The sequence below is a fragment of the Megascapheus bottae genome, chromosome 28 (genome assembly GCF_031878675.1).
Source record: "Megascapheus bottae isolate mThoBot1 chromosome 28, mThoBot2.hap1, whole genome shotgun sequence".
Lineage (NCBI taxonomy): Eukaryota > Metazoa > Chordata > Mammalia > Rodentia > Geomyidae > Megascapheus > Megascapheus bottae.
Window position 1 is genome coordinate 17,302,708 of NC_143536.1, and position 27,981 is coordinate 17,330,688.

General features: G+C 45.3%; 2 protein-coding genes across 5 annotated transcripts; one reads left to right on the forward strand and one right to left on the reverse strand.

Annotated features, from left to right (window-relative positions):
* On the reverse strand, positions 1-12,523 carry Gucd1 (guanylyl cyclase domain containing 1). 4 transcript variants are annotated; one of them, XM_090320693.1, is made up of 6 exons: positions 12,172-12,523; positions 6,810-6,894; positions 5,962-6,127; positions 4,766-4,857; positions 1,989-2,230; positions 1-1,416 (listed from the first exon to the last, which is right to left on the reverse strand). In XM_090320693.1, exons 1-6 carry the CDS (start codon positions 12,176-12,178, stop codon positions 1,322-1,324), a joined length of 687 nt encoding a protein of 228 aa, XP_090176819.1. In that variant the 5' UTR covers positions 12,179-12,523; the 3' UTR covers positions 1-1,321. The 4 variants fall into 4 exon arrangements, with proteins under 4 accessions (XP_090176819.1, XP_090176818.1, XP_090176815.1 ...); XM_090320692.1 differs by lacking the exon at positions 12,172-12,523 and adding an exon at positions 11,534-11,665 and having other exon boundaries at positions 1-1,413; XM_090320689.1 differs by lacking the exon at positions 12,172-12,523 and adding an exon at positions 11,534-11,665.
* Snrpd3 (small nuclear ribonucleoprotein D3 polypeptide) lies at positions 12,502-27,981 on the forward strand. The gene is made up of 4 exons (XM_090320694.1): positions 12,502-12,624; positions 14,172-14,315; positions 26,418-26,610; positions 27,769-27,981. Exons 2-4 carry the CDS (start codon positions 14,190-14,192, stop codon positions 27,828-27,830), a joined length of 381 nt encoding a protein of 126 aa, XP_090176820.1. The 5' UTR covers positions 12,502-12,624; positions 14,172-14,189; the 3' UTR covers positions 27,831-27,981.

Here is a 27,981-nt window from a genome sequence, read left to right on the forward strand (position 1 = left end):
CTTTAGGTGCAGATGTAGGTTCAAGACCCAGTTCCACTAGTCTGGGTAGGCTGTCCTCCGTGCTCCAGCCTCCTCCTCTGTATGGTAATGGGTGTGGCACTCAGCCCACTGGCTAAACCTCTCCTTTGAAAAAAAAAAACAAAAACCTAAGCTAGCCTACCTGCTGTGTGAAAGAGGTGCTAGTGGTTCCAAAGTACCTGCAGTCTCACTATTATTGTCTTACTTAAAGGTGATAATTCACTCCTGAAAGATATAAAATCTTAAATTTCAAAAAAATAAACACTCCTCCTTCCAGAATGTAAAAGAAATCAATTCCTGTCATTGTTACTTGCTGTGCTGTATGATCCTGACATTACCCTCCTCTGTCAAGATACAAGAGCAAACATTTGGTGCCAAAGGTCCTGGCATGAAAACTCTGGTGTGTGGAAGCCATATGCTGCCTCCTGCCTGTTTTGGGAGCACAGACCTTGGCATTCAGCCCCCAGAGACCTGGAGCTCCCAACACTCAGTCTTCAGCCCTTTCTGTTGAGATTCAGGCTGGTGCCAGAAGGCATCATGGAATTAGAAGGCTCTGTCATGTCTGGGTAGCTGCTGAGTCCTGGACAATTCCTCTGCTGCTGGTTAATGGAGCCAGTAATGGAGCCGGGCCCTGCAACTTCCTAAGGCCCTCCATCCTACAGAGCTAGAGTAGCCAAAAGGCTAAGAGCATTCCTATGTCTGCACCGCAAAGTGGCTGTGAGGTGTTTTATACTGCATTGTAACCTAACCTTGATACCGGTCACAGAAGCTTGCACACACTGGAGGCAGAGGCAGCAGTGGTGGCATTCACCATGGGGTGGGGGTGAGGGAAGGCTTTAAGGGGTCCAGCTCCTGAGGCCTGGGTTCAGCTGTGCTCTCTCCAAACACAGATGCTGTCTTGACAAGCTGCAGAAGGTCAAACAACTTCTCTCTCCAAGGTTCAGTCCTGAGGCCAGACTTTTCCCATTGCCAGAAGCCAACAAAGGTACCCTTAAAGAAGGACTTAATCTGCGCACAGTTGGAACTGGGTTTAGGGTCCTGGGAGAGACACCCCTCAGATGCTTTGGGGATGTCTCCAGCAATCAGCAGGTGCTTGGGGTAAGCGGCATGATGATGCATAGCACTGGTGGACAAAGTAGCTGTACCATGGTTTCCTAGAGCTCTGCAGAGCTTTGTCAGGCAGGCTGAGGCTACAGTTTTGCATCCCAGCCCCAAAAGTCCCCAGCCTGGGCATCTTGAGTAGACCTGCCTGGCTAGGGGCAGGTGTGGGATCCAAGGGCCTGGGCATACCAGGCTCTTACTGTCAGCTGTCCAGGTAGACAAAGAGGATGTCCTCATCTGTGCCATAGCTGGTTCTGGCCTCCTCAAAGTTACTGATGCTGGTGCTGCACATTCCTGCTGAGGGTGGGAAGGGCACAGGGTGGTCAGTAATGGGTGGGGGGGAGGCTCTGTCAATACCCAGGGGTGCTAGATCTGCTGAGCTGCCATCTTGGCTCAAGTCTTCCACTTCCAGGAAACCTTCCTTGTCTATTATGGCATCATCAACTCTTTGCTGACTCCTCAGTTTAGCAAATCGAGAAAGTTAGGTTCAGGGAGAGGAAGAAACATGTTCCGGGCCACATGGACAGGTCAGAGGTCTTTCTATGGCCCGAGAGCAGATGGCCAAACTTCCTAACAAGTATGCCAGCTATCTTGAACGATTGGGAAGGGTAGAGATTACAGCCTGGGTAACTGGAAGACTTGGGCAGGAGCGTGGAGAGGGAGAGGTGGTAAGAGGCCGGCACAGCTTTGTTTGTGACTGGTTGGCTCTTTCATAGCAAGGAGGGAAGTCCCAAGGACAGGAACTTAAGAAGAGAGGAGCTTTCAGGAGATCCTGGCCATAGCAGGTTGAATGGGAGGAAGTCGTGGGGAGCAGGCATAGAGGACAGTGAGCACAGACCACACTAGTCTACCCTGACTCCAGTACTCACGGTCAGCGTAGGCTGGGTTGTTGTAGAAGATGCAGCCAGTGGCCCTGTTGTAGCCGCGTAGAACAATGAAGTGGCCCTGGTAGTCAGGGGTGCGGCAGAAGCAGCGGTGGCCCCTGGGAGCGAAGCAGCAGTACTTGACAGGACTGGAGCACAGGTCACAGTGCAGTACCCCTGAGTTCACCAGCACGATGGCCACATGGCCCTGGGCCAGATGCGCCTGGATGTCCTGCACACTTACTGTGCTGTGGGTAGGAGGAGGGTCAGCTTGTGACACTGATGCTCATTCCCATCTCTTAAGTGGATGGATCCCAGCTTGCACTCCTGTTCCCTGGTGTCACAATACTTCAGAGACCTGGTTTTGTCTTTTCTGTGCTCTGAGCCCCTTGCAGGTAGAAAAGTCCTTATCACTGTGCCCCTGAGCTACGCAAAGGACTAGTATGTGTATGTGTATTGCAGATAGGTGCAAGGGGGAAATACTGAGAACACAAGGATGGCTGGCCCTGTCAGGAAAGGCAGGCAGGAGGGCAGATCCAGATGGGCCCAACTGAGGGCCACTGGGGCAGCACAAAGAATCCTACTCCTTGCCTGGAGCCTGGATGGTGAAAGCCATTTCTTCTTTATCTCAAATCCTATATGGTTTACATTGGAAATGACCAGCCCAGTTTAATTTAAACAGATTAGCCAGATTTAAAACCAAATACTTTTCTGGAAAGGCTATTTTTCTTTTTTTTCCCTAAGACTCTGTGACAAAAAGTATTAATCAGAAATGGCTGAGTGATCCCTCAATCAGGAGGCATATTAGTCAACCCACCCTTTTGGTACCCTCTAGTAGCCAGCAAATTCAAGTAAAAACCCAAAAGAGACAGAGGGGCTTTGGGAGGCTTATGCTGTTTTCCTGAAAGGGCCACTTACCACCCAAGAGCTTGCCAAGTTCAAATCTCAGCTAAGGTATGCAGTAGATTGGTTTGCTACCCTGAGCAACACAATGTGCCACTTTCCCACTTGGTGTCTGAAACAAAATAGCTGGCAGAGTTTCTAGTGGTGTGCTGTAGCTTCATGAAATCATGGGGGTAGAAATGCTGAGCTCGGAACACAACATAGATATAATGCGGGGGATGACCAAAGGTGGGTCTTTCCTAGCATCAGTTTCCTCCCCTGAGAAACGAGACACTAACAAATACCTTGAGGGTCCTCCCTAAATAAATATTTGCCATTTTTCCTTCTAACATGTATTCATATGGCCAAAGGACGAATAGAGATTTGCTTCTATGTTTTTCTAATTTACCTATCAAGTGGTTAAAATTATATTAACAGGAAACCAGATCCGGAGTTTGGCCTAGTGGTAGAGTGTTTACCTAGCATGCATGAAGACCTGGGTTCGATTCCTTGTTACCACATACATAGAAAAAAGCAGGAAGTGGTGCTGTGGCTCAAGTGATAGAGCTCTAGCCTTGAGAAAGCCCAAGGACAGTGCTCAGGCCCTGAGTTCAAGACCTAGGACTGGGAAAAAAAAAAGAAACCAAATATCAGGGCTGGGAGTTTGACCTACTGGAAGAGAGCCTGCCTAGCATGCACCAAGACCAGGGTCCAATTCTGGTACTATATATACAGAAAAAGCCAGAAATTGTGTTGTGGCCCAAGTGGTAGAGATCTAGCTTTGAGAAAGCCCAAGGACAGTGCTCGGGTCCTGAGTTCAAACCTTAGAACTGGTAAAAAAAAAAAAAAAATCTGGGGCCAGGAGTTTGGCCTAGTGGTAGAGTGCTTACCTAGCATGCACCAAGACTGGGGTTCGATTCCTCAGTACCACATACATAGAAAAAGCCAGAAGTGGTGCGGTGGCTCAAGTAGTATAGCTCTAGCCTTGAGAAAGCCCAAGAACAGTGCTCAGGCCCTGAGCTTAAGCCCAGGACTGGCAAAAACAAACAAACAAACATCTGAGCCACAGGGCACCAGGGCACAGGTGGCTCATGCCTATAATCCTAGCTACTCAGGAGGCTGAGATCTGAGGATCAGGGTTCAAAGCCAGCCCAGCACAAACATCTGTGAGACTCTTATCTCCAATTAGCCTCCAGAAAACTAGCAGTAGTGCTGTAGCTCAACATAGTAGAGAGGTAGCCTTGAGCTAAAGAGCTCAGGGACAGTACAAAGACCCAGAGTTCAAGCCCCACAACTGAAAAAAAAAATTGAGAGAAAGAAACCAAATATCTATAAAGAAAGGACAAGTCAAGAGAGTGATCCTGAGAAGACTGACTAGGTATTAGAAACATCAGGCTTATGCACTGCCTCCACAGCCAGCCTGGAAAATACCATTCATATCCTATAGTCTGTTCGAACCTATCCCCCATTACATAGAAGAGAATGGGGAGGTCTCAGTAAGGTCTCAACTCCAAGGGCCATGTTTCCATAGACAGCCTACAAACTTTGTCTTCCCTGCTTCCTGTCTCTATCAAGTTACCTTGCCAGCTCATCCTGAAAGCTGTTACTTCTACATTAGGGCTTCTGTGCTCTGTCTTGTGTCACCATCCTATAAATAGTCCAAGAACCTTTCTCACTCTCCTGTCCCTTCCACATGGGCTCAGGATCCATCCCAGACCAGAGTTTGAGCTATGTAGCCTCACTGATCACCAGTATACCTGTAAAAGACTATCAAGATTCAGAGGGGCAAAGTCAGTATCCATAGCTACCTGCCCCAGTTCTTTCTATCTTGAGTCCCAGCTTTTCCCACCCACCATCTCAAAGTGTCCCCATCTGCAAGTGACACTGGAGTAGCCACTTACCATTTCTCCACCAGCACCTTGCAGGCCTTGGCTTGTGAGAATAGCTGGTTCACGCGGGTCTCTTCTGTGTCAAAGTGCTTCCTATAGAAAGACTGAAGAGAGAAAGGCAAGCTATGGCAAGAGTGGTCACCTATTCCAATTGCTTTCACCCTCTTTGGATGAAGCAATGCTATAGATGGAGAGAGGGTAAGAAGGCACAGAAGCCCGGCTACAGGGCAAGTAGCTCATAAAATATGCCCAGTCTGTAGGGGTCATATGTGGAGGCTTGTGACCAGGGAACAGACAGGACCACAGAAGCAAGAAGAGGATACATGTGTGGGCAGTCAAACTTGGGAAGGACTGGTTGCCTTTTGGTAGACATCTGTAGCAGCCTAAAGCAAATACAGCCTGACCCCTGGCCGGGAGTTTGGCCTAGTGGTTGAAGTGCTTGCCTAGCATGCATGAAGACCCGGGTTCGATTCCTCGGTACCACATACATAGATAAAAGCCAGAAGTGGTGCTGAGGCTCAAGTGGTAGAGCTCTAGCCTTGAGAAAGTCCAAGGACAGTGCTCAGGCCCTGAGTTCAAGCCCAGGACTGGCAAAAAAAAAAAAAATAGAGCCCAACCCCTCTCTATTCCTCCACCAGCCCAAATACACAGGCCTCTTCATCTGATCTGGAAGGTTCAAATGAAAAGTTAGAATGACTGGGCCATGAAGCTAGCTGCAACTCTGCTCTGCCAAGTTTTGGAGCCTAAGCCGAGATCTGCCTCTGTGACAGGTAAAACTAGGTTCGGCTTGTTAAGGAGGTAGAGCATATCAGTGTATAAACATAGCTATCTATGTTGGCTTTATTTTTCAAGAGAAAAAAAGACAATCTTGGGTTTTCATCAGAATATGAGTTAGGGTTAGGGTTAGCCTAAGGCTGGCTGTTCTCGTGAGATGAAGAAAACGTGCAAGCAACAGCCACACAAAGTCTGATATACTGTAAGGCCTTGAGCCTGTTTTGTGTTGGTGGGGAAGGATGAAGACTGATTCTCTGGATGCCATAGAAGGAGGACTGCTTCTCAGAATTACTTGTCCACAGCACATCTACTGTTGATCCAGCTTTCTTTTATGACCACTTAGATGTCCAGGCTTGACTGCTGTCTCTTCTAACTAGTACAAGTGGGTGGATTGGTTGGCCCCATGTTAGAAGGTGCAGTGACTGGCTACTCACCTGATTCTTGTAGCCCTTGTCAACACCCAGAGTCTGGGTACAGAAGCGGTGCCTCACGCCAAAATGGCGCATCAGATAGGCCAGGTCAATGGTCCAGATGCTCCTGGTCAGCCGCAGCTCTTGAAGTGCACTCTCAAATTCTTCATCGTCTAGCTGGCCTAGGTACCTGCAGGCAGACCAGTCAAGGTCAGCTTGCTCTTGAGAAGCTGGATCAGGTCACTCTCCACTGCTCCCAGGAGGCTCTGTACTTCCCTAGGAAACCCCAAAGCCTTCTCACATGCTGCCTGAGCACAGTCTGAGGACTGTAAGGGTCCCGCCTGCCTGGGGCACTACCTGACCTGAATCAAGTGTTTGGATTCTGTGAGTCTTGCATTTCTATCTGCTTTGACCTCAATGATTTCATTTGCAAAGATGAGACCCTTAGAACATGAGTGTTTTTTCAAGGTTTTAGGCACCAAATCCTTTTGTTAAACCCTTCTTCCATAATTCCAAACATAGAACACATGAGGCTCTGTGGCTCTACAGAGACAACTGAAAACCCTTAAACAAGGTAATGTCTATAGTTTCTTATGGCTTGTCAAGGTTTTTAAAAATAATATTCAGAGAGTATCCAGCTTCCTGAGTGAGGCTCCTGCTAGGCCTGGGACCCTAGGATCCCAAACTGTAGACATTAGCAGAGCGGAGACCTGGGCAGTCTGGTCCACCCTTTGTTTACATTTATAGATGTAATAGGGCTCAGATGGAAGTTGGGATTCATACAAGCTCAAAGACAGATACATAAATCAATGAATCCCAAAGGTGATTTCCTGTGTGTCCCTTGAGCCACAACGAGGGATATGTACACTCACCGCAGCACCATCCTGGAGCAGGCCAGGCCACAGTCCCAGTGGTACAGTTGCTGGATGATGGGCACAGGTAATTGCACAAAATCCCCTGCACAGAAACAGATGAAGGTCTCAGGCCTCAGCACTGTGCCCTCATTGTCACCCCTGCTGGGGACACCTCTATCATCACCTGGTCTCTGAGAGCTCAAGAGCCTTCCCACAGCTACTCACTGTCTTTACACCAGTGATGGTTCCCAAATAACAGCCAGATCATATTGGTTGTACTCAAAATCCTCCTGTGGGCTGAATCCCATGTCTCTCTCACTGGTTTTTTTTTTTTTTTTATGGGTCATGGGCTTGAACTCTGGGCCTGGTCACTGTCTCTTGAGTTCTTCAGCTCAAGGCTACCACCCTACCCCTTGAGTCACAGCCCCATTCCCGTTTTCTAGTGATTAATTGGAGATAAGAGTCTCATATTCTTTAGTTCCTGGGCAGGCTTTAAACCTCAATCCTAAGATCTCAGCCTCCTGAGTTGCTAGAATTATAGGCATGAACCACCACACCTGGCTTCGGATCCCATATCTTTTATGACATCACCACCATGGTTGTGCCCCCAGTGCAAGCTGCTTCCTCTCCAACACCAGGCTACCAGCCAGGCAGAATCACTGGTCATAATCCCTTCACATTGGTAGCCTTTGCATACCATTGCCTGGATGCTTCTGTCTCTCCAAGAGGCAGATGTCTTACCCTGGACCTCACTCTGTTGAAGTGCTGCCCCACTCAGGCCTGCTCCTCTACTGTGTATACTCATAGTATGCCAGGCATTTCCTTCAGAGGCCTTCATTGGGGAGGAATTCCAAGGAGGCAGGGACAAGAGCTGTTTTGCTTCCTGCTTTTAAACCAAGATCATCAATAAGTGAAGGCTATTAAGGCCCCCAGAATCAACAACATGTGAAGGCTATAGCTAGGAGGAGGTAACTCTCATACAAGCTGTATGACATGCACTACTATCCCTAGTAACTTATTAATTTGTCCTTGCCAGACTATGAAGCATAGTAGAAAGGGCCCTATCTAGGTGTTTTTGTCAGAGCTCTGACTTAGATTAGCTGTGGGTAGAGTAACCAATTTCCTTTCAATGGACAGAATTTGGCAGGTCCTAAAGGACCTTGGTCTGATTTGGTCATTTGTTGACAAATATTTTCTGAGAGCCTTGTAAATGCGTGATTGGGTACTGTGGTGCAGTGATAACAGAAGCAATGTGCCTGTCCTAATGGAAAGCAAAAACAAATATAAGAAATAACAGACTCAGCTAGGAAAATGGTGGGGATGTGCAGCATAGAGGAGACAGTCAGGGAGGTGTCAGTCATGAAGACGGAGCTGAGACCCCAAGAGGGAGCACATGGCTTTCCTACTCTCTCATGAATCTGGACAAAACTCAGAGTCTAGATAAGCATGATAGGGCACACCTGTAATCTCAGTACTGAGAAGGCTGAAGAGGAAGATCATGAGTTTGTGACCAACCTGGACTACATAGTAAGATCTGGTCAAAGGTGGGGCAAAAACCCTCAAAGTTGGATCAGATCTCCAAAGTATGCAATAGAGCCCAGAGGAGGTGGAATGATAAAGCAACTACGGCACCTGTTGAGTTACCTGACTGTCGATTCCTCTAGGAAATGGACTAAAGATACTACCTACAGGCAATCAAGAGAACTTGACTGCCTTGAGAGTCTTTTACAGATGCTGATATGCGCCCTGTCTCTCAAGGTCTAGTGTGTTAAGCCTAAACACCTCTAAAAGTTGCCTTCATTGAAGGCTCTTGTGATTTTGCCTCCTACTGCGGCCACGGATTCAGTTCTGACTCCTGCCAGTCCCAGATTCTTCCTCCTCATTTGTGAATTGGATCCATAGTTTCCCATTTCTGTTAGAATAAAGTGTTCATCTCTTACTATAGCATGTAGATCCCTGTCTAACCTAGGACTATTACGCTCACCTCAACCCTCTGCATTCCAGTTGTTCTGTGAACCCTATAGCTCCGTTCTAGCCAAGTGCTTTTCCATGTGTGCTACCCTGAATTCTTTTCTCATTGCTGTTATCATTGAGGTTTCCAGATCCAAATCTGATGTGCTCTTTTCCCCCCCTCTTTATGCCTTTGTCATGGAAGGTGTCCTTCTTCATAACATTATTCTGGTTTGCTTTTTTTCCCCTTTCTCAGTGCTTACAGAAAGTAACAATAAAGAGATGTTATTCTTTCTACCACTCGATTTTAAGCTTCCTGAATGATTATGCTATAGTTTGAAGGTACTTACCCAACCTCAGACAAAATTTATATTAAAATGTAATTCCCCATTGTAGTAGTATTAAAAAATGGGACCTTTATAAGAGTGAGTTAGGTGAAAGGGTATCAATGTATGTGAATTAATGCACTTTCTATCTGGCAAATATCATGTAACCCTTTTACTAATTACAATAAAAAAAAGAGTGAGTTAGGAACTAATTGGTGCCTTATAAAAGGGTCAGAAGAAACTAGCTTAGGTCTCCCCAGTCCTTCTAATCTACTATGTGAAGACATGGCATTTCTCTCCTTCCCATCCCTTCCTGCCACATGAGGACATCAAGAATGGGCCTTTATAAGACACAGAACCTGCTAACATTTTAATATTGGACTTTCCACTTATTAAGCACTTAGTGTGTACTAGGTCTGAACACAAAGATGATTGGAGACTCAAACCTTGATCTTCAGGGACTTACATTTTAAAATAGTCCCTCCATAATACGCTGAGTGGAAAAGAGCTCTTTGCCAGATATGGTGCTTTCAGGGTAGGTGTCTTTCTTTTTCAAAACCTTCATTGTGACTTTTGTTTTTCTCTACTCCACAGCTTTTGCTCCTACTGAACCCTTAAGTCTGCACATTTCTATCCCATCTCTGAGTATCCAAATACTCGAATCTCCCTCCCTCTGAAGGCCTCTCAATGCTTTTTTCCACTGGACAGATAATTCTATGGTGGCAGGTGGGGACAGGTTTGCATTTGCCTCCCTGTCAGCCAGGAGTATTCAGACACACTTAAGTTTTCCCCAAAAGGCCCTCCCTCCCCGCCTCCCTCCAGTTCCCTTTTTCCAATACTGGGGCTTGAACTCAGGGGCTGGGTACTCATTGTCTGTTAGCTTTTTTTGCCTAAGGTTAGTGCTCTACCACTTGAATCACAGTTTCACTTCTGGCTTTTTGCTGGTTAATTGGACTTTCCTGCCTGCACTGGCTTTGAACATCAATCCTCAGATCTTAGCCTCCTGAGCAGCTAGGATTATATGTGAGAGCCACTGTCATTTGCCTAGGCCTTAACATTTAACATAATCTGGACTAGTTATCAGTGCAGTTTCCTTTGCCCAGGGCTTCCAAACTACCCTGACAGGTTAGAGACTGCCTCACTATACTATGACCAGGGTTCAGGAACTGACCTAGTTGGGCCCCTTCTTCCAGACTTTGACCTTATCTATGTCTTCCTGTGGCCAGCTACAAAGTATGGTAGAAGACAGTTGTTAGAGCGCTGGCAAACACAGCTGCCCTTCTTGAGCCCTGGAACCCCTTGACCCTGAGGCCCCACAGGATAAACATTCCCATATAGCCACCCCTGTCTTGGCATAGCTGATTAGCATATAATAAGAGGGAGAGGTTGCTGTGGGGGTTGATATGTTAGGTGGGGCTTTTGCATTTGTTCTGATAACAGCTTTAGACCTCAAGAAACCAAAGCCACTGCCAGATGCTGGTGTTTACAGCCAAGGAACCACCCCATCTGTTAGGAAAGTTCTGGCTTGGCTTCAGCTGTCACTAGGGAAGGAAGGCTGTTCCTGGACACTTCACCCCTTCCAGCCTCAATCTGCTCACTTGCAAAAGTGCAAATAACAGCAATAATATACTTGACTGAGTTAAGAAAATTAATGGCACATAGACAATTCAGCACAGTGCCTGGCTCTTAGCTCCCTACAAATGTGAACCATTACTGGCCCAGGCTCAGGAAAGGCAAGTATCTTGTTAAACGTGACAGAGTTAGGGAATCAGAAGAGTAGGGCTGTAAATTCCAGTACAGCTTCAGGCTCAATTCCATTCTGTAATCATATAAGAGACTACTCCATTGGTGTGATGCTGTTGTCCTATGAACACCTTAGGGACAGGGTCCAGCTAGCACTTGATCTCTTGCCTGAGATGGCCACTCATCTTACAGTTAGTAACATTAAACCTATGCCTCAAACAGATCAAGAATTGACTTCCTCCTTTTTCCACTTCTTGGACAAGCAAAGGGCTCTGACCCCTGGGGGTAGATGGAACCAGAAAGTGACAAGCTGCCAAGTTTGGGAAGCCAAGTGAAAGGACCCCCTCCCATTGCTCGCCACTGTAAGGCAGTTCGGTCCCCTTCTCTTGGCCTCAGATCCTCTTAGATCCGGAGGGGAGTGGTTCTCCCAAAGCAGGACTTTTTGCTTCGGGGGGGGGGTGACTCCGGGGGCCATCCAGACGTTCCCACAAGGCAGCCATAAGAGATTTCAGTCCTGGGAGAATCAAGAAACCCCAAATGAACTAAGGTGGAGAGAGGGAGGCCAGGCGGAGATGTCCTCTGGCTGGGTTCATACTCGAAGATTCACAGCCAGAGCCGAGACCGAAGTCGGCCCAAGGTCGCGCGGCCGAACCCTGCCCAGTGTTAGGGCGGGTTCCCCTCGGCCCCAGGGGTGAGGGGCTGGGTCCTCAGAGAGGCACTGACCGGTCTCGAGCGGCGACCCTGCTGCCTCCGCCTGCGTCCTCATGACCCGAGTGGCGCGGGGCGCCCATGGCCCCAGCCCGGCGCAGGTTGCAGCTTCGGCTTCGGCTGCGCGGGGGACGCGGCCGGTGCGTGTTAGGCTCTTCGGACGCTGCCGTGGTGGACAGAAGGGGAGGCGGCGGCTGCCAGGCCCCGCCCCGGCCCCTCCAGACCTGGAGGCTCCGCTTCTTATTTAAGACCCACCCCTTCTCCGCCCCTTCCCCAAACTTCGGTTCCTAGAGGTCCCAGCCTCCTGATGTATGTCTGCCCCTGCCATTCACAGCCTGACTTTTTTGATGTTCCCGCCCCCTTCGTCCAATCCTCGCTCTGATTGGCAGGCTCTTCCCTGACGTGTTCCCAGGAAGCCACACCCCCTTCTCTGCGCTCCGCCCTCAAGCCCCGGCGCCGCGCGAACATTGGCTTCTCAGGGACTCTTCCCCTTTCCGAGCTCCAGCCTCGCTTGCTTGCCTCCTCAGGTGCTGGATTCTAATGCTTTACCGAGGCTCCAGGTCCGTCCTTAGGACTGTTCCGAGCCGGCCCCCGCTATACTCTACACCTCAGTTCCCCTGTCTACAGCTCTCCTGGCTCGAGATGCCCCTTACCTGGCATCACACGATCCAGAGGTTACGTGGTGAAGGGAGGCCCTGGCCTTTCGACCCGCCTTCTTTCGCCCCCGAGCCGAGGGTCCAAGCCCTGGATCCCCGTCTTGCTGTCCAGCCTGTCCTTGGTGTGGGATGCTTGGGAGTGCGAGCCATTCTTGTTTCCTTGCCGGCTCAAGGGGTCCGATTGTACGGCGGCCCCGCCCGCCCTGTTATCTCTGGACACCGGAACTACAGTGCCCGAACCCATGTTTCCCAGCCGGCGGGGTGAGGCGGAAGCGTAGAGGCGACCGCGCTTGGAGCACTGGCGGAAAGGAAAGGGGCGGGCTGCGCGCAAGGCATTGTGGGAACGCTTGGTATTGTGGGAGCGCGGGGCCCGCCATTCGCTCGCCTTCACGCTTTCGTCGTCGCTGCATCGGTCCCTGGACCCAAGAGAAGGAGTGCAGGCCTCAGTCGGTGAGGAGAGACCGAGCGCGGGCCAGGGGAGGCCGAGGGGCTGGGGGCGGGAAAAGGATGTGCAGCTAAGGAGGTCGGCGGGCCTTGGAGAGGGGGACAGGGGGAGAGGGGGAGAGCGGGAAGTCTCAGCCATTTGTACAGCGTTTTCCGAAGCATCCAGGAAAATAATGTGGAAATCGTTTTCTGGCAGAGTTCCTCTTCCTCTGAAAAACCCTTATGTACATATATATATGTTTTTTTTTTCCAGTCCCCTCATGCCTCTGTGCTGCAGACGTTGTTAGTTACTTGACTTTTAAACTGTATGTTCCTTGTCTTTTAAACGCTGCTGCTTTTCCATCGGTTCTTGCGGTATTTCCTCTCTGGCTTCAGCATAAAACCCAAACTTGTGGCTGCAAGCCGTGGATCCTCACGGGAGGAACTTGTCCTTTCCTACCTCATGTTCTCCTTGGTGTCTTTGAACACACACGATGATGTCAGTCTTCTCAATTAAAAAAAAAAAAGTCTTCCGCTCAATAAAAGGCTCTTAATGAAAGAGAGTCAAGCACTTATACCCTGATCGTTTTTTTCTCCTCCATGAACATTTTTCTGCTTATAGCATGATAACATTGTGATGTTTCTCTCTAGTTTTTGGTAGTAAAATAAATGGGAAGTCAAATGGCTGAATTGTTAAAACAGCCCTCTTCCCTAGATTTCTGGATCCTTTAGTCTGTATCCACTTAGTTCTGTAGTTGTTGAACACTTGGAATATGGCTCTTGTGACTGAGGGACTAAATCTTTGTTTAAATGGGTACATGCAGATCATAGCTCAGAATAGAGTTAGCCACACACTTTGAGTTGGCAAATGCATTGTTCTGCACCCATGTTCACATCCCCTCTCAATACATATATGATTCTGGTTAATGGTTGTGTTGATAAAAAGTGAACAGGGGCCCTGGAGCAAGACCTGGTGGTAGAGTGTTTGCCTAGCATACATGAAGCCCTGGGTTTGATTCATCCGTACTACATATATAGAAAAAGCTGGAAGTGATGCTGTGGCTCAAGTGGTAGAGCTCTAGTCTTGAGAATGCCCAGGCCCTGAATCAAGCCCCAGGACTGGCAAAAACAACAACAACAAAAATATATAGATATATGCACACTAAAGAGAGAAAGGAGGCACTCTCTATTGCCATTAGCTTTCCCTCTGTCTAGTATCATATCTTGCAGAGTCTTCCAAGCCAAGAGCTGACCTCCTTTTTTTTTCCCCCATAGAAAATGTAGCTTTGGGGGCCGGGAGTTTGGCCTAGTGGTTAAAGTGCTTGCCTAGCATGCATGAAGACCCGGGTTCGATTCCTCGGTACCACATAGAAAAAAGCCGGAAGTGGTGCTGAGGCTCAAGTGGTAGAGCTCTAGCCTTGAGAAAGTCCAAGGACAGTGCTCAGGCCCTGAGCTCAAGCCCAGGACTGGCAAAAAAAAAAAAAAGAAAAAGAAAATGTATCTTTGGCATCTTTAGTTTTGTGGAATGCCAGGCCTTTTTAGTCTCTGAAAGATAACTTTTATCTCTCTCATAGAACTCTCTTCCTGCCAAGATGTCTATTGGTGTGCCAATTAAAGTCCTGCACGAAGCTGAGGGCCATATCGTGACGTGTGAGACAAACACTGGTGAGGTTTATCGAGGAAAGCTCATTGAAGCAGAAGACAACATGAACTGCCAGGTACCTCTCTGTGTATCTGAGGCTATGGAAGAACTGTTGGCCTTATCTCAGAAGAAAAAAAGGGAGTGATTCGAGGGAGGCATGTATGAAGCTGTTCTCATTTAGCAGTCATTTGATGGGTTGCTAATGTATGGCAGGCACTTTTATAGCCTCTGGGACTGTGTGTGTGTGTGTTTGTGTCTATCTCTCTGTCTGTCTGTCTGCACAAGTATGTGAGAGAGAGAGTGTGTAAGAGTGTGTGTGTGTTGGCCTGGAGCTTGAACTCACCCTGGGTGCTGTCCCTGAGCTGCTTTTGTTGTTGTTGTTTGTTTTGCTTTTGTTTTTGTAGGTCAGTCTGGGGCTTGAACTCTGAACCTGGGTGCTGTACCTGAGCTCTTCAGCTCCAGGCTAGTGCTCTACCACTTGAGCCACAGCACCACTTCCAGTTTTCTGGTGGTTAATTGGAGATGAGTCTCTCAGACTTTAGTGCCCCTGGGCTAGCTTTGAATCTTGATCCTCAGATCTCAGCCTCCTGAGTAGCTAGGATTACAGGCATGAGCCATTGTGCCTGGCTTATTTCTGCTTTTTGCCAGCTGTTTTGCTCAATGAGTGTTAGATCCAGTGTTTCTTTGTTTTTTGTTTTTTTGGTGGTTGTGGTTAATGAGAGATGAGCCTTATGGCTTTTCTTGCACAAGCTGGCTTCAAACTTTGATCCCCACTGATGCCTGGTTCCCTTAACTAGTATGCATTAGTTGTAAAAGGGAAGGTTTCATTGTGACATTACCACATATATAAACATATGAGTTAATTTCATCCTCTCTTAACACTCACTTATCCCCATAACCTTCTTAAAACTATTTCAACCATATTCATGCTCATTTAATCTCCTATATCCTGTAAGAAACTTAGTTTTAGGATTATTAATCCTGAATATCTAGCATTATAGTCACTGTTACCCAGCCAGTCATGTGAAGTTTTTTGTTTTGTTTTTTGTTTTGGGGGGGGGGGGGAGTGGAGGTCATGGGCCTTGAACTCAGCCTGAGCACTGTTCCTGAGCTCTTCAGCTCAAGGCTACTGCCCTACCCTGGAGCCAAGCCCCACTTCCTGTTTTCTAGAGGTTAATTGGAGATAAGAGTCTCAGGTCCTTTTGTGCCCTGGCTGGCTTTGAACCTTGATCCTCAGATCTCAGCCTTCTGAGTAGCTACGATTACACTGCCCGGAAGTCATGTGAGTGCCTTTGTATCAAGTACCAAGCCCAGTATTGCCAAAAATGTGATTTAAAAAAAATGTGATATGAACACTTCATGTGTACAGATAATAAATAAGCTTTTTGCTACTTTGATTTTACACTCACTTCTGACATTCTAGCACTGAGCTTCCTCCTTTTTTTCTTTGTGATTAAATGAAGGTAAAAGATTATTGGAGTTGTCTGCAAAGATTCTAGGATCTGGTGGGGGGGGGGGATGAGTACCAAGACATGTGAAAGGGTATCAATGTACGTGAATTAATGCACCTTCTATCTGGCAAATATCATGTAACCCTTTTACTAATTACAATTTTAAAAAAAATGCAAAAAAAAAAAAAAAAGATTCTAGGATCTCAGTTTCCCCTGTAGTTAGACTATAGGTATGAGCTACTAGTGCCCAGCTCAGCACATAGTTGCTCTTTTAAACCCTGAAGAGCTTTAACTTTGGAATCAGGGATGTATGTTTGAATCCTAATTATAATGGCCTTAAAGCATTCTAGCTAGTTCAATTTTCTATAAAATAGGGACAGTGTTAGTTTAAATTCCTCTGAGTTATAGATTCTAAGACAATTAGATTTGCTGAAGAAATGAGAATGAAGGATAACAGTGAAAGAGCAAAACAGACAGGAAAGCTCAATCTGGGATGATTATCTGATTGGGGAAAGGAGAGGAGAAGCGAAAAGGGGTTGAACAAGAAGTATCTGGCCCTGTTGCATAGCTCTAGGGACATTTCAGCCAGATAGAGATGGCTTCTGTGAAGAATTGAGCATGAGGCAGAAATTACCTGACTTCATTCAGTATTCCCACTGAGAGCGGTCATTGTTTGGTAGTCTCTGGAGAGAATGGCCTCAAGGAAGTGATGGGAAAGATCCCAGAAATAGCAGCTGAAGGCTAGCAGCTCCCCACACTTCCTACAGTTTTTTTGTCTCCTGAAGAGTGTGGAGCAGCAGGCTCCTAAGAGTTCCCCAAGCCACAGGTTATAAAGCAACAAATAAATTATTTTTGTGAGCAGCTAGCTTAGTGCCTTACACAATTTAACATATTCAACATACAACACCTTTTATTGTTTCAGATGACAAAACTCAAAGGTGGAGAGATAGTGTCTTATCTAGGGTCACATAGTAGGTCAGGTGGTCTATTTTCTTGTAGTTTTTTTTTTTTCCATTTATTTGTGATTTCTTTGTAGCTTTGAGCATCCATTGTCTCTCTCTGCTAGATTGACAAACTCAAGCAGTTCTCTGGCATACAGGGTGGCAGACATCCTGTTACTTGGATTAATCTTCAGTGTCTGAGAGTGGATCTTTGGATGTTCTCTTTTTGGGAGGTGGTGGTGAAGGAACCTATGGCTTCATGTATGGTATATAAGTATTTACAACTAAGCTACATGTCCAATGTTTTTATTTATTTATTTATTTTGCCAGTCCTGGGCCTTAAACTCGGGGCCTGTCCCTGGGCTTTTTCCTTAAGGCTAGCATTCTTCCACTTAACACTCAACACCACTTCTGGCTTTTTTTCAATGTTATGTGGTACTGAGGGATTGAACCCGAGTCTTTGTGCAAGCACTCTACCACTAGGCCAAACTCCCAGCCCTATTTATTTATTTATTTATTTTTGAGGAGGATTGGAGAATCTTTTTATGTGGTCCAAACTGACCTCAAACTCATGATTCTCCTGCCACAGCCTCCCAGTTATAGAGATTATAGAAATGGACCACCTCATCCAGTCCTATACTACTTGGCTTCTTTTAGCAAAAGGGCCTCAAGAGGTATAGCTGACATTGTGCTGTTAAGGACCAACTATAATATTCTTTCCATTTGTGAGTTGTCACTTCATAGATCCAGTTCTCTTGATCACGGCATCCTTATCTATTTTAAGGCACTTTAGTTTGTTGAGTAAAATGAAAGGCTTAGGGTAGTGACTCATAATGAGTTTATTCAACTGCGGGATTTATTTGATTGAGCTCCCAGAGTCAAAGACTGAAGTTGTCTGATCTGATAACTGGTCTCAGAAGTGTAGCCCATGTAATGCAAAATAGACACCATACTGGTGTTAGACATACCTAGAATCAGGTTGCAGACCACCATCTATTGTGACTTAACTTTGGGCCTCCTCTACCCTCTTCCTTCTGTAAATCAAGAATAAAAACAAACCAATGGGCACTGTGGTTCACGACTGTAATCCTAGCTACTCGGGCTGAGATCTGAGAATCATGGTTCAAAGCCAGCCTGGGCATTAAACAGTGTGAAACTCCTTATCTGCAGTTAATCACTGGAAAAGGAGAGGTGGGGCTGTGGCTCGAGGGTAGGGTGGTATAGCCTTGAGCTGAAGAACTCAGGGACAGCGCCCAGACCCAGAGTTCAAGCCCCATGATCCACCAAAAAGAATAAAAATAATCCTCTTGGCTCTTAGAGCCCATGGTATAGTAAATGTAATACGTGATTTATGGGGCAGTTACCTGCTTGTATTAGTTTATTAGGGTTACCATAACAAATTTCTGTAGGCTAGGTGACATAACCAACCAGGGCTAACCCTACCACTTGAGCCACAGCACCACTTCTGGCTTTTTCTATATATTTAGTACCAGGGAATCAAACCTGGGTCTTCATGCATTGGAGGCAAGCACTCGACCACTAGGCCAAACTCCCGGCCTGTGGAAAGGTATTCTTTGAGCCTTTCTTTTAGTTATTGATGGTATCTTCTGTCTTTATTTACTTGGTGTGGTCCTGGGGTTTAAACTCGGCCTGGGCTCTGTTTCTAAGCTTCTCTGTACTCAAGACTAGCATTCTACTATTCTACCACTTGAGCCACAGCGCTACCTCTGAGGAATCGAACCCAGGGCTTTATGTATGCCCTTCAGGCAAGCACTCTGTCACTAAACCACATTCTCAACTCACATTTTTGTTGTTGGTGGTGGTGGTGGTGATGATGGTAGTATGGGGCTTGAACTCTGGGCCTAACCACTGTCCTAGAGCTCTTCAGCTCAAGGCTAGTGCTCTACCACTTTGAACCACAGCACTACTTCCAATTTTCTTGTGGTTAATTGAAGATAAGAGTCTCATGGACTTCCCTGCCTGGGCCAGATATTGAGACTTAGGGCTGGGAATGTGGCTTAGGAGTAGTAGTGTACTTTCCTAGTGTGCATGAACCCCTGGGTTCCATTCCTTACTACCACATGAACAGAAAGAGCCTGAAGTGTGGTGTGACTCTAGTGGTAAAGTGTTGGCCTTGAGCACAGAGGCCCTTAGGGACTGAGCTAGGCCCTGAGTTCAAGCCCCATGACTGACCAAAACTTAAAGATAAGTAAACAAATAAAACCCAACAAGCTGTATAAAACTAACCCTGGCAGCAGGTTAACACTGAGCATTGCTGTACCGCCTGCTAACTCCAGTCAATCTGCTCTTTGGAAACAAATACATCATAACATTTTTCCTGCTTGTTCTTTGCCTCTGGAGTTTAGTGTTTTACATTTGTTTGATGTTCATTATTTCCTTTTCTTTTTTTGTTATTGTCTCAAAGATTACTTTGTCTCAAAGATCCTCTTGCCTCTATCTCCCACAGGTGTGTGCTACAATACCTGGTTTGTTGTTGGGTTTTGTTGTTTTGTGCTAGTTCTGGGGCTTGAACCCAAGGCCTGGGTACTTGAGCTTTTTTGCTCAAGGCTAGCCCTCTGCCATTTGAGTTGTACTTCTACTTCCAACTTATTGCTGTTTATTAGCAATAAGAGCCTCACAGACTTTACTGTTCAGGCAGGCTTTAACTTTGATCCTCAGATCTCAGCCTCTTGAGTAGTTAGAATCACATGACTGAGCCATAGCATCCAGCTTGATTTTTTTTTCTTTTTTATATATTTTTTATTGTAATTAATAGAAGGGGTACATTATATTCACCAGCTAGAAGGTACATTACTTCACAAACATTGCTAACCTTTCTTACATTTTTGTCCCGTTTCCCTTCCCCCACCTCCTCCCTTCATCTAGTTTTCCCCCTTTCCCTATCCTATTTCAAATAAACAAGTATATACATATATACATATATACAATTATATATATATACAATAAACATATATACAATTTATCAGATAACAAGGTAAGAGTCTGTAACAATATGAGATAACCAAGGAACAACAAAAGATAAGAAATAACAGTACATTAAGAACAACAATCACCATTATATGGCTCTTGTTTCCATACTCTGGAGGTCCTTTCATTTAGTCTCATCCTATATGACCTTATGTATCTAGGTTTTGCCCTATTTTAAACCTCTGCTAGGAGAGTCCAAGGTTTATACTAATTATGACAAATGAGGGAAACCATCGAGCCTGTGTTCCTTTGAGTCTGGCTTACTTCACTTAATATGATTTTTTGTAATTGTAAGATTTATTTATTTGGTGCTATTTGTGGAGCTCAAACTCAGGTCCTTTCACACTTTCTTAGCTTTTTTTCAAGGCTGGTACTCTTACTGTTGAGTCACACCTCTACTATTGGTTTTGGGCTTCAATAACATTTTGTGCAATGAAAGTGAGATGGAAGCAGGGTGTGGTGATAATCCTAGCGACTCAGGAATCTGAGATCTGAGAATCTCAGTTCAAAACCAGCCCAGTCACTAAAGTCTGTGAGATTCTTTATCTCCAACTAACCATTAGGGGGAAAAAAAATTTATTTATTTATTTTTTTGAGAAGCAGATAAGAATCTCACAGCTACTTCTTTTCCTCTAGGTTTTGAGTTTTTGTATTTACTCTGTGAGTACTTTCTTTTGGTCAGTCATGGCCTTGAACTTTGGCCGGGGCCCATGCTAGTATGGATAAATTTTTCTGCTGTCTTGTATAGTTCTCTTTCTAGGAACCAGAACAAAATTGTGGACAAAGGTTTGTGCTATGAGTATCCATCGCAGTACTATTTAAAACTGAAAGCCAACATGCCTTTTACTAGTACTTAATAAAATTATAATTAAATAAATTAAATGCAAGTAAATGGAGGCCAGGAGTGTGACCCAGTGGTAGATTTGCTTGTCCAGCATGCAGGAAGCTTTGGTTCAATTCCTCAGTACCACATACACAGAAAAAGCCAGAAGTGGCTCAAGTGGTAGAGCACTAGTCTTGAGAAAGCCCAAGAACAGTGCTCAGGCCCTAAGTTCAAGCTCCAGGACTGGCCAAATAAAAAGGTAATTATGTGATACTTTAAAATGCATTAAAAGTTTTTGAGGAAAACTTAGGGGTTATCTTCTGGTGGGAATTTTATGTTTTAAAAAAAAAATGCTTAAGGCTGGGAATGTGGCTTAGTGGTAGAGTGCTTGCCTACCATGCATGAAGCCCTGGATTCAAGTCCTCAGTACCACATAAACAGAAAAGGCTAGAAGTGGTGCTGTGGCTTTTGCTAGCCTTGAGCAAAAGAAAAAGAAGCTCAGGGACAGTGCCCAGACCTTGAGTTTAAACCCAGTTCAAGGCCAGCCTGGGGGACATAAACTCTATCTCAGGAAAATCAATTTTTTAAAATTTCTTGTTTTAAAAATGGTAAAAATAAAATGATGAATGTCTGCTATGTTTATGATCATTTATGGTGCATAGTAAATATAAAGTAAGAAGGGAGTAATAGCTGAGTGCTTGTAGGTTTGAAGCCAGCCAGGGCAGACAAATCCAAGAGAGTCTTATCTCTGATTAATCAGAAAAAAGCCTAGAAGTGAAGATAGGGCTTAAGTAATTAAGCTCTAGCCTTGAGTGAAAATGCTAAGTGATAATATGAGGTCCTGGGTCCAAAAAGAAGAGTGGATCAAATCTGTTTCACTGTATACAAAGTAAACAAATTCTTTCTTGGGAAAAAGTGGTTGAGTTAATGGGTTCTTTTATATATTTTTTTAATTGTAATTAATAGAAGGGTTACATTATATTCACCAAATAGAAGGTGCATTACTTCGCAAACATTGATACCCTTTCTCATGTTTTGGTCTCCATTTTCCTCCCCGCACCCCGCTCCTCAACTTGTTTCCCCCCTTCTCTATCCTATTTCAAATAATCAAATAAACATATATACAATATATCAGATAGCAAGGTATAATACTGTGATAATATGAGATAACCAAGGGACAGCAAAAGAGATGAGAGATAACATAGTACATTAAAGACAACAATCACCCATTATATGCTTTTGTTTCTATATCCTGGAGGTCCTTTCATTTAGCATCATCCTATATGGCTTTATGTATCTAGGTTTTGCTCTATATTATGACAAATGAGGGAAACCATTGAGCCTATGTTCCTTTGAGTCTGGGTTACTTCACTTAATAGGAATTTTTTCTTGGTTGTGGTGGTTGACTTGAACTGCATTGTCCCTGAGCTCTTCAGCTCAAGGCTACCGCCCTACCCCCTTGAGCCATAAAGTCACTTTTGGTTTTCTGGTGATTAATTGGAGATAATTGGACTTAGTGCCCCTTGAGTGCCCGGGCTGGCTTTGAACTTTGATCCTCAGATCTCAGCCTCCTGAGTAGCCAGGATTATACAGGCGTTAGTCACCGCGCCCAGCTTTTGAATTAATGGATTCTGTCAAAAGATGGTACTTTTGAGACTTTTTTTTGCAAGGGGGGGGCGGTAGTAGGTAGTAATGGGTCTTGAACTCTGGGCCTGGGCACTGTCCCTGAGCTCCTCAGCTCAAGGCTATTGATCTACCACTTGAGCCACAGCACCACTTCCAGTTTTCTGGTGGTTATTTGGAGATAAAGAGTCTTATAGACTTTTGTGCTCAGGCTGGCTTCAAACCTCAATTCTCAGATCTCAGCATCCTGAGTAGCTAGGATTACAGGTGTGAGCCACTGACTGTGTCGTTGGAGATAGGTCTCTTGGATTTGTCTTCCTGGGCTGACTTTGAACTTAGATCTCCCATCTCAGCTTCTTGAGTTGCAAGGACTGTAGGTATGAGCCACCTGTATCCATGTAAAACTTTTGAGTTTTAGATGAAACATTAATTGAATTTCTTTAAACTATATATACATTATTTTTCTGGACTATTTCAGAGTGAATTGCATTCCTTGTACTTCCTTGCCCTTGCCCTACAATAGTTGAGTATAGATAGATGGTATAAGCTGATATTCCAGTGGCAACTAAATAGTACGTATGTGAACTTGTCCTATAGTGTGTATTTTTAGTATAGTCCTGATTAGTTCAAAAAACCATTTCAAACTCAGACTCTCCTACTGTCCACTACCAGTACCACATTTCAAGGGCTATTCCCCATACCAAGCAAGCTGTCTGTTCTATAGTGTTCCACAGATGGGTGTCCCCTAATTAATTCAGTACTAGCACTATCTGTATGAAGATAGCATCAGATTTCACAGGTCATGAACTGAGTTCTCAATACTGCCCCCTTTAGGTGCCAGTTGCAAATCCCAAGTTGTTTTGCCTGCACTTCTGGCCACCTGGCTATAAATTTTGGTGTTTTCATTCCCCAGGTTTTGATTCGCTGTCTCAGGCAGCTTATAACTTGGAGAAACATTTCAGTGTTTACCTTTATAATAAAAAGGACATTACAAAGGCTATGGATGAAGACATAGATGTGTGTGTAGGACAAGGCATGGAGGAAGGGCTGTGGAGCTTCCTTCCCTTCTTAGGTGCATAGCCTCCAGGAATCTCCGAGTGGTCTGTTAACTTGGGGCTTTCTAGTTCTTGTTCTCTAGAGTTTTCTGGAAATTCTCATTGTATAGGCCCAAGTGAAGGTTGGCCACCATGTAGAAGGGAGATTTGAGCTAATGTTAATTGAGTAGGGGGTGGGGCACTCCCCTTGCCTCCATGTCCTCTTTTTTTTTTTTTTTTTTTTTTTTAAGTATCTGAGATTAAACCTAGAGCCTTGTGCATGCATGCTAAGCAAGTGCTTTGTCACTGAGCAACCTCTCCAGGCAGGGCCCCTTCTGAAATGGGACTCTAGGATTTGCCATCTGATGAGATACATTTGTCCATCTACAGTACAGCTTTGTGAAAGTCAGGGGAAGATAAGTGCCTTAGGGAGAAGTTCTGGTTTCTGTTACCTGCCCTGAGAAGGGAATTTTTATGTTGAAGTGTCAGTTTTTCCATAGCTCAACTTCCAGTTAAGATTCCCCCTCTTGTGTGACTTGGAACACAATGTGTATTCTTTCCTACTCCAGCATTGTTTTATGCTCCTGGAGCAAGCTTTTCTTTTCTTAGCCTAGGATGTTGTGTTTCAGTTGAATATCTAGCTAGTGTCATCTGTGTCTCATTATGGCTCTAAAACGGAAAGTTGAGTAAACTCAGTATTCCTGCTTAACTTTCATTAAAACCTAATCTACTCAAAAGGTCCTGCTTTTGGCTTATGATGCAAATACAGCATTGGCTTATTAGCATGCAAGACCTTCCAGCCAGCCATTTCTCTCTTGGTGCAGCCGAGAAAGCATGAGAGCAGTAGAAAGCAGGATCTTAGTGTTGGAATGGAAGTCAGGTGACTCTTTGCTTGGGTAGGACAGGGACCATTTCTAGGTCTTGATATCTATTCCAGATATTCTCAAAGCAAGATGTAAAGATTATGACAGGGAGATAGTTGTACCAAAGCCTGGAGATGTAAAATAGACTCGTGTGTGTGTGTGTGTGTGTGTGTGTGTGTGTGTACATGTGCATGTGTGTGCATGAACTAGTACTGGGCTTAAGGTTTTTTGCTTAAGGCTAGCATTTACCATACCTCCACTTCTGGATTTTTACTAGTTCATTGGAGATTTTCCTGCCTGGGCTGGTTTCCAAACTGAGATCCTCAAATCTCAGCTCCTTGATCTACTGGTGTGAACCACTGGTTTGACATTTCTTGAACCTCTGTTGTGTGCTAGGTAATTGAGACAGTATTTAGACTTTGTCTTGCTTGCAGCAATTCTAGGAAATAAATGGTCTGTTGCAGTAGTTAAGGGTGTGGATTTAGTGTCAGACCTGGGTTCAGACTCCAGCCAAGTAAGCAACACAAGTGGCACTGGGCCCTCTAGGGACAGATCTAATCCTGATTGCTGCTTCAGTTTTCCAGTGGAGGTGGTAATGGTGTCTAACTGATAGTTTCGTGATACAAAATGGACATTATCTAGGAAATAGATAATTTTGGGATAGCACGTAAATATCTAATCAGAATGCAGGAAATATTGTCTTCTTTTTTTTTTGGCCAGTCCTGGGCTTGAGCACTGTCCTTGGACTTTGTCAAGGCTAGAGCTCCACTTGAGCCTGAGCCTTATGTATGTAGTACTGAGGAATCGAACTCCGGTCTTCGCGCATGCTAGGCCAACCTCCCGCCCCCCCCCCTTTTTTTTTTCATAATAAGGAAGATGGAAAGTTCTGGAGATACATTCTGTCTTATACCATTGACAGATGACAGAAGCAGGTCTTCACTATAGGCCTTTAAGCCGTGTCTGTCTTTTGGGTATTGTATCTGGTATTGTGGAATTTGGATGGGACTGAGTTTTTCTCATGAATAGACCAGCTGTGTCTATTTGTGAGACCAGAGGTTATATATTCTCCAGGGTGCAAAACTGTATGGCAAGGACTTAGGAACTATGAAAATGTAAAGCAGTGGGAGTATTGCTGAGCCTCCCGGTTGATGGGGAACATAGCCTTATTGTCCCTGAAGGTAAAACAGGAACTGTAGGTTGAAGCTCTGGAAACCATTCCAGCTGCACAGATAAGAGCAGGGACAGCCCCAGAGCACTGCTGGTCTTTTCTCACTCTGAGGATTTTTTGTGTGTGGGTTTTTTTGTTTGTTTGTTTTGCCAATCCTGGGCTTGAGCTCAGGGCCTGAGCACTGTCCTTGGATTTTCTCAAGGCTAGAACTCTACCACTTGAGCCACAGCACCACTTCTGGCTTTTTTCTATGTATGTGGTACCGAGGAATCGAACCCAGGTCTTCGTGCATGCTAGGCAAGCACTCTACCACTAGGCCAAACTCCCGGCCCCTCTTACTCTGAGTTTTTAAGCAGAGACCAACTGGCCAGTTGGTGCTTGAAGAACAAGTTGAGTGTAAGATGGCAGCAAGCAAAAGAGAAATCAAGGGATACAGAACATCTCTGACATGTGGGCCTAACCTATCTGGATAAATTATAGTCCTCTCATCCAGAAGACTCATAAAGTAAAGCTACTTCTGGTATACTTGGCACCTATTTAGTTTAGTACTGGCAGATTTGTGTTACTTTTCCATACCCTGTCAGCCTCCAGGCTGGTTTTACATAGAGGCCTCACCTGCTCCTGTTATCTTTCAAAGAGCTGTGCTAGTTCTGGTAGCCTTTCTCCTGCCCACAACCTTGAGTGATCCCCCTAGTTTCATATTCCTGCTGAGGTTTTGTTCTCCTTCTGGAAGCTCTTGTATTGCAGGTTTGGGGAGCAGGCACTACTACCTCTACTTCTTAGTCTCTTGTTATTTGTCCTGTTTAGAATGTACACTTTGGGAAAGTTAGAGCTGTGTCTCGTATAGGCGCCTATGTTCAAGGTGCTTTTGTGGTTTTGAGTACCCGATGTTAAGTCGAATGGGAGGATGCAAGTTGAAATCCAATTAGGGTTCAACAAAATCAACAGCTTTTCACACATTGACCCAGGAAGCAGTTCTGGATTAACTGGTTCTAATCTGGAATCCTCAGCTTTCCACCTGTTCGACCTTGGACAAGTGCCTGGAGTTTTGTTTTGTTTTTAGTCTGTAAAAGGGGGAGAGTTTACCCTTGCCTAGAGATATTGTGAAGACCATTTATGTGAAGTTATGTAGTCCCTTGGGCACACATTAAGCACAAACTCTCACGTCTTCTGACTAGCTCTTTTGTGAGACATCAGTTTTTGCATTTCTTTCTAATCAAGGCTTCCCCTCTTCGTGTACCTGAGTGCCAATGGCCCTTACTGATGTGCCTGGTGATTTCCTTCCAGATGTCCAACATTACAGTCACCTACAGAGATGGCCGAGTGGCACAGCTGGAGCAGGTGTACATCCGTGGCAGCAAGATCCGGTTTCTGATTTTGCCTGATATGCTAAAAAATGCACCAATGTTAAAGAGCATGAAAAATAAAAACCAAGGCTCGGGTGCTGGCCGTGGCAAAGCTGCTATCCTGAAGGCCCAAGGTAAGTGCTTCTCTTGCTTTGGTTCTGACATACAGGCTTGTCTTGGGTGTTTGAGGAAAGGGCCCAGTTATTGCCCGGGACAGGAATGAACCAGATTTCAGCTGTCTCTCCACTTCCAGCCTTACTAGACTCTAATGGGTGAGGGGAGCCTTACCCTAATTGTTTTGCCTCACCTGATCGAAATCACAGGGCTTAATGAAAAATCCAAAAGTAGCTCCTTAGGGAAAAATGGAGTCCTTGGGCCTGGAATGGGGCCTATTGGTAGAATGCATAGCATGCACGAAGCTGGATGTGGTGCTGTGACTCAGGTGGTAGAGCCCTAGACTTGAGAAGTCCAAGGACAGTACTTAGGCCCTGAGTTCAAGCTCCAGGACTGGCAGAAAAAAAAATACCCATCTGAATATTTCATCTGTTCTGCAAAGCTTCTAGTACTCTCCCAAACCCCCTGAGTCACAGAGAACAACAGTCTTCTTTTGTTATTTATATGAGATTATTCTGTCTTTGCTGTTAAATATATCTTTCATACAGAAGCACTCAAAATAATCTTTTAATTTGTACCAAAATTAACAGACGTTAACACTTCATATGCTTTAGAATATTAAAAGTGAGTCAGGTGCTGGTGTCTCACGTCGGTAGTCCAAACTATTCAGAAAGCTGTGATTTAAGGATCATGATTTGGATCTAACCTGGGTAGGAAAGTTGTCGAGACTCTTACTCCCAGTTAACCACCAGAAGAGTGGAAGTGGCACTATGGCTCAAAGTGGTAGAGTGCTGTCCTTTAGTTGAAGGGCAGCGCCCAGGCCCTGAAATCTTAAAGTCAGTTAAACACATCTGTAACAGCTGTCTCCCGGGCCAACCCAGGGAATTCATCTTTCAGCTCACCCTAAGCCAACTCTAGGAATTCATCTTTTTGTAGTTCTCAGACTAGTTTTGCTGTAGGCACTGCCTCCTAGCCTGCTGTAGGGTGCAGTGCTGGGCCAGAAGGCAGGAGTCCTGGGCTGGCTGCCAGTGCTAGCCCCCACCCCTCTCTGGGTCTCCACACCCCCTGTGAAATAGGAAGGACTAAAGTGGTATTGGACCAGGTGTAGCCTTTCAGCTCCATTCCAGAGCCAGTGACCAGGGCTCTGTTGACCTGTCTTCATCTGTTCTCTCTTCCAGTGGCTGCAAGAGGAAGAGGGCGTGGAATGGGACGTGGAAACATCTTCCAGAAACGAAGATAATTTTCTCTGTTAAACAGAACTTGGCCTTTTTTGTTTAGATTATCTGAGTTTGTGGGATGGGTGCCTGTATGTATGTTTTCTTTTGACATCTTTTTTTTTTTTTTTAAGCTCAGAAGAACTGTTAAATAAATCTGCCTATGTTGTTTGGGTT

Coding starts and splice junctions, on each gene's coding strand:
- Gucd1 (XM_090320689.1), bottom strand. CDS start 11,576: ATGAGGACGCAGGCGGAGGCAGCAGGGTCGCCGCTCGAGACCG. Junction 6,895..11,533: donor AGGGTCGCCGCTCGAGACCG/GTCAGTGCCTCT, acceptor GTTTCTGTGCAG/GGGATTTTGTGCAATTACCT. Junction 4,858..5,961: donor ACAAGGGCTACAAGAATCAG/GTGAGTAGCCAG, acceptor TTCTCTCTTCAG/TCTTTCTATAGGAAGCACTT.
- Snrpd3 (XM_090320694.1), top strand. CDS start 14,190: ATGTCTATTGGTGTGCCAATTAAAGTCCTGCACGAAGCTGAGGGCCAT. Junction 14,316..26,417: donor AAGACAACATGAACTGCCAG/GTACCTCTCTGT, acceptor ATTTCCTTCCAG/ATGTCCAACATTACAGTCAC. Junction 26,611..27,768: donor TGCTATCCTGAAGGCCCAAG/GTAAGTGCTTCT, acceptor TCTCTCTTCCAG/TGGCTGCAAGAGGAAGAGGG.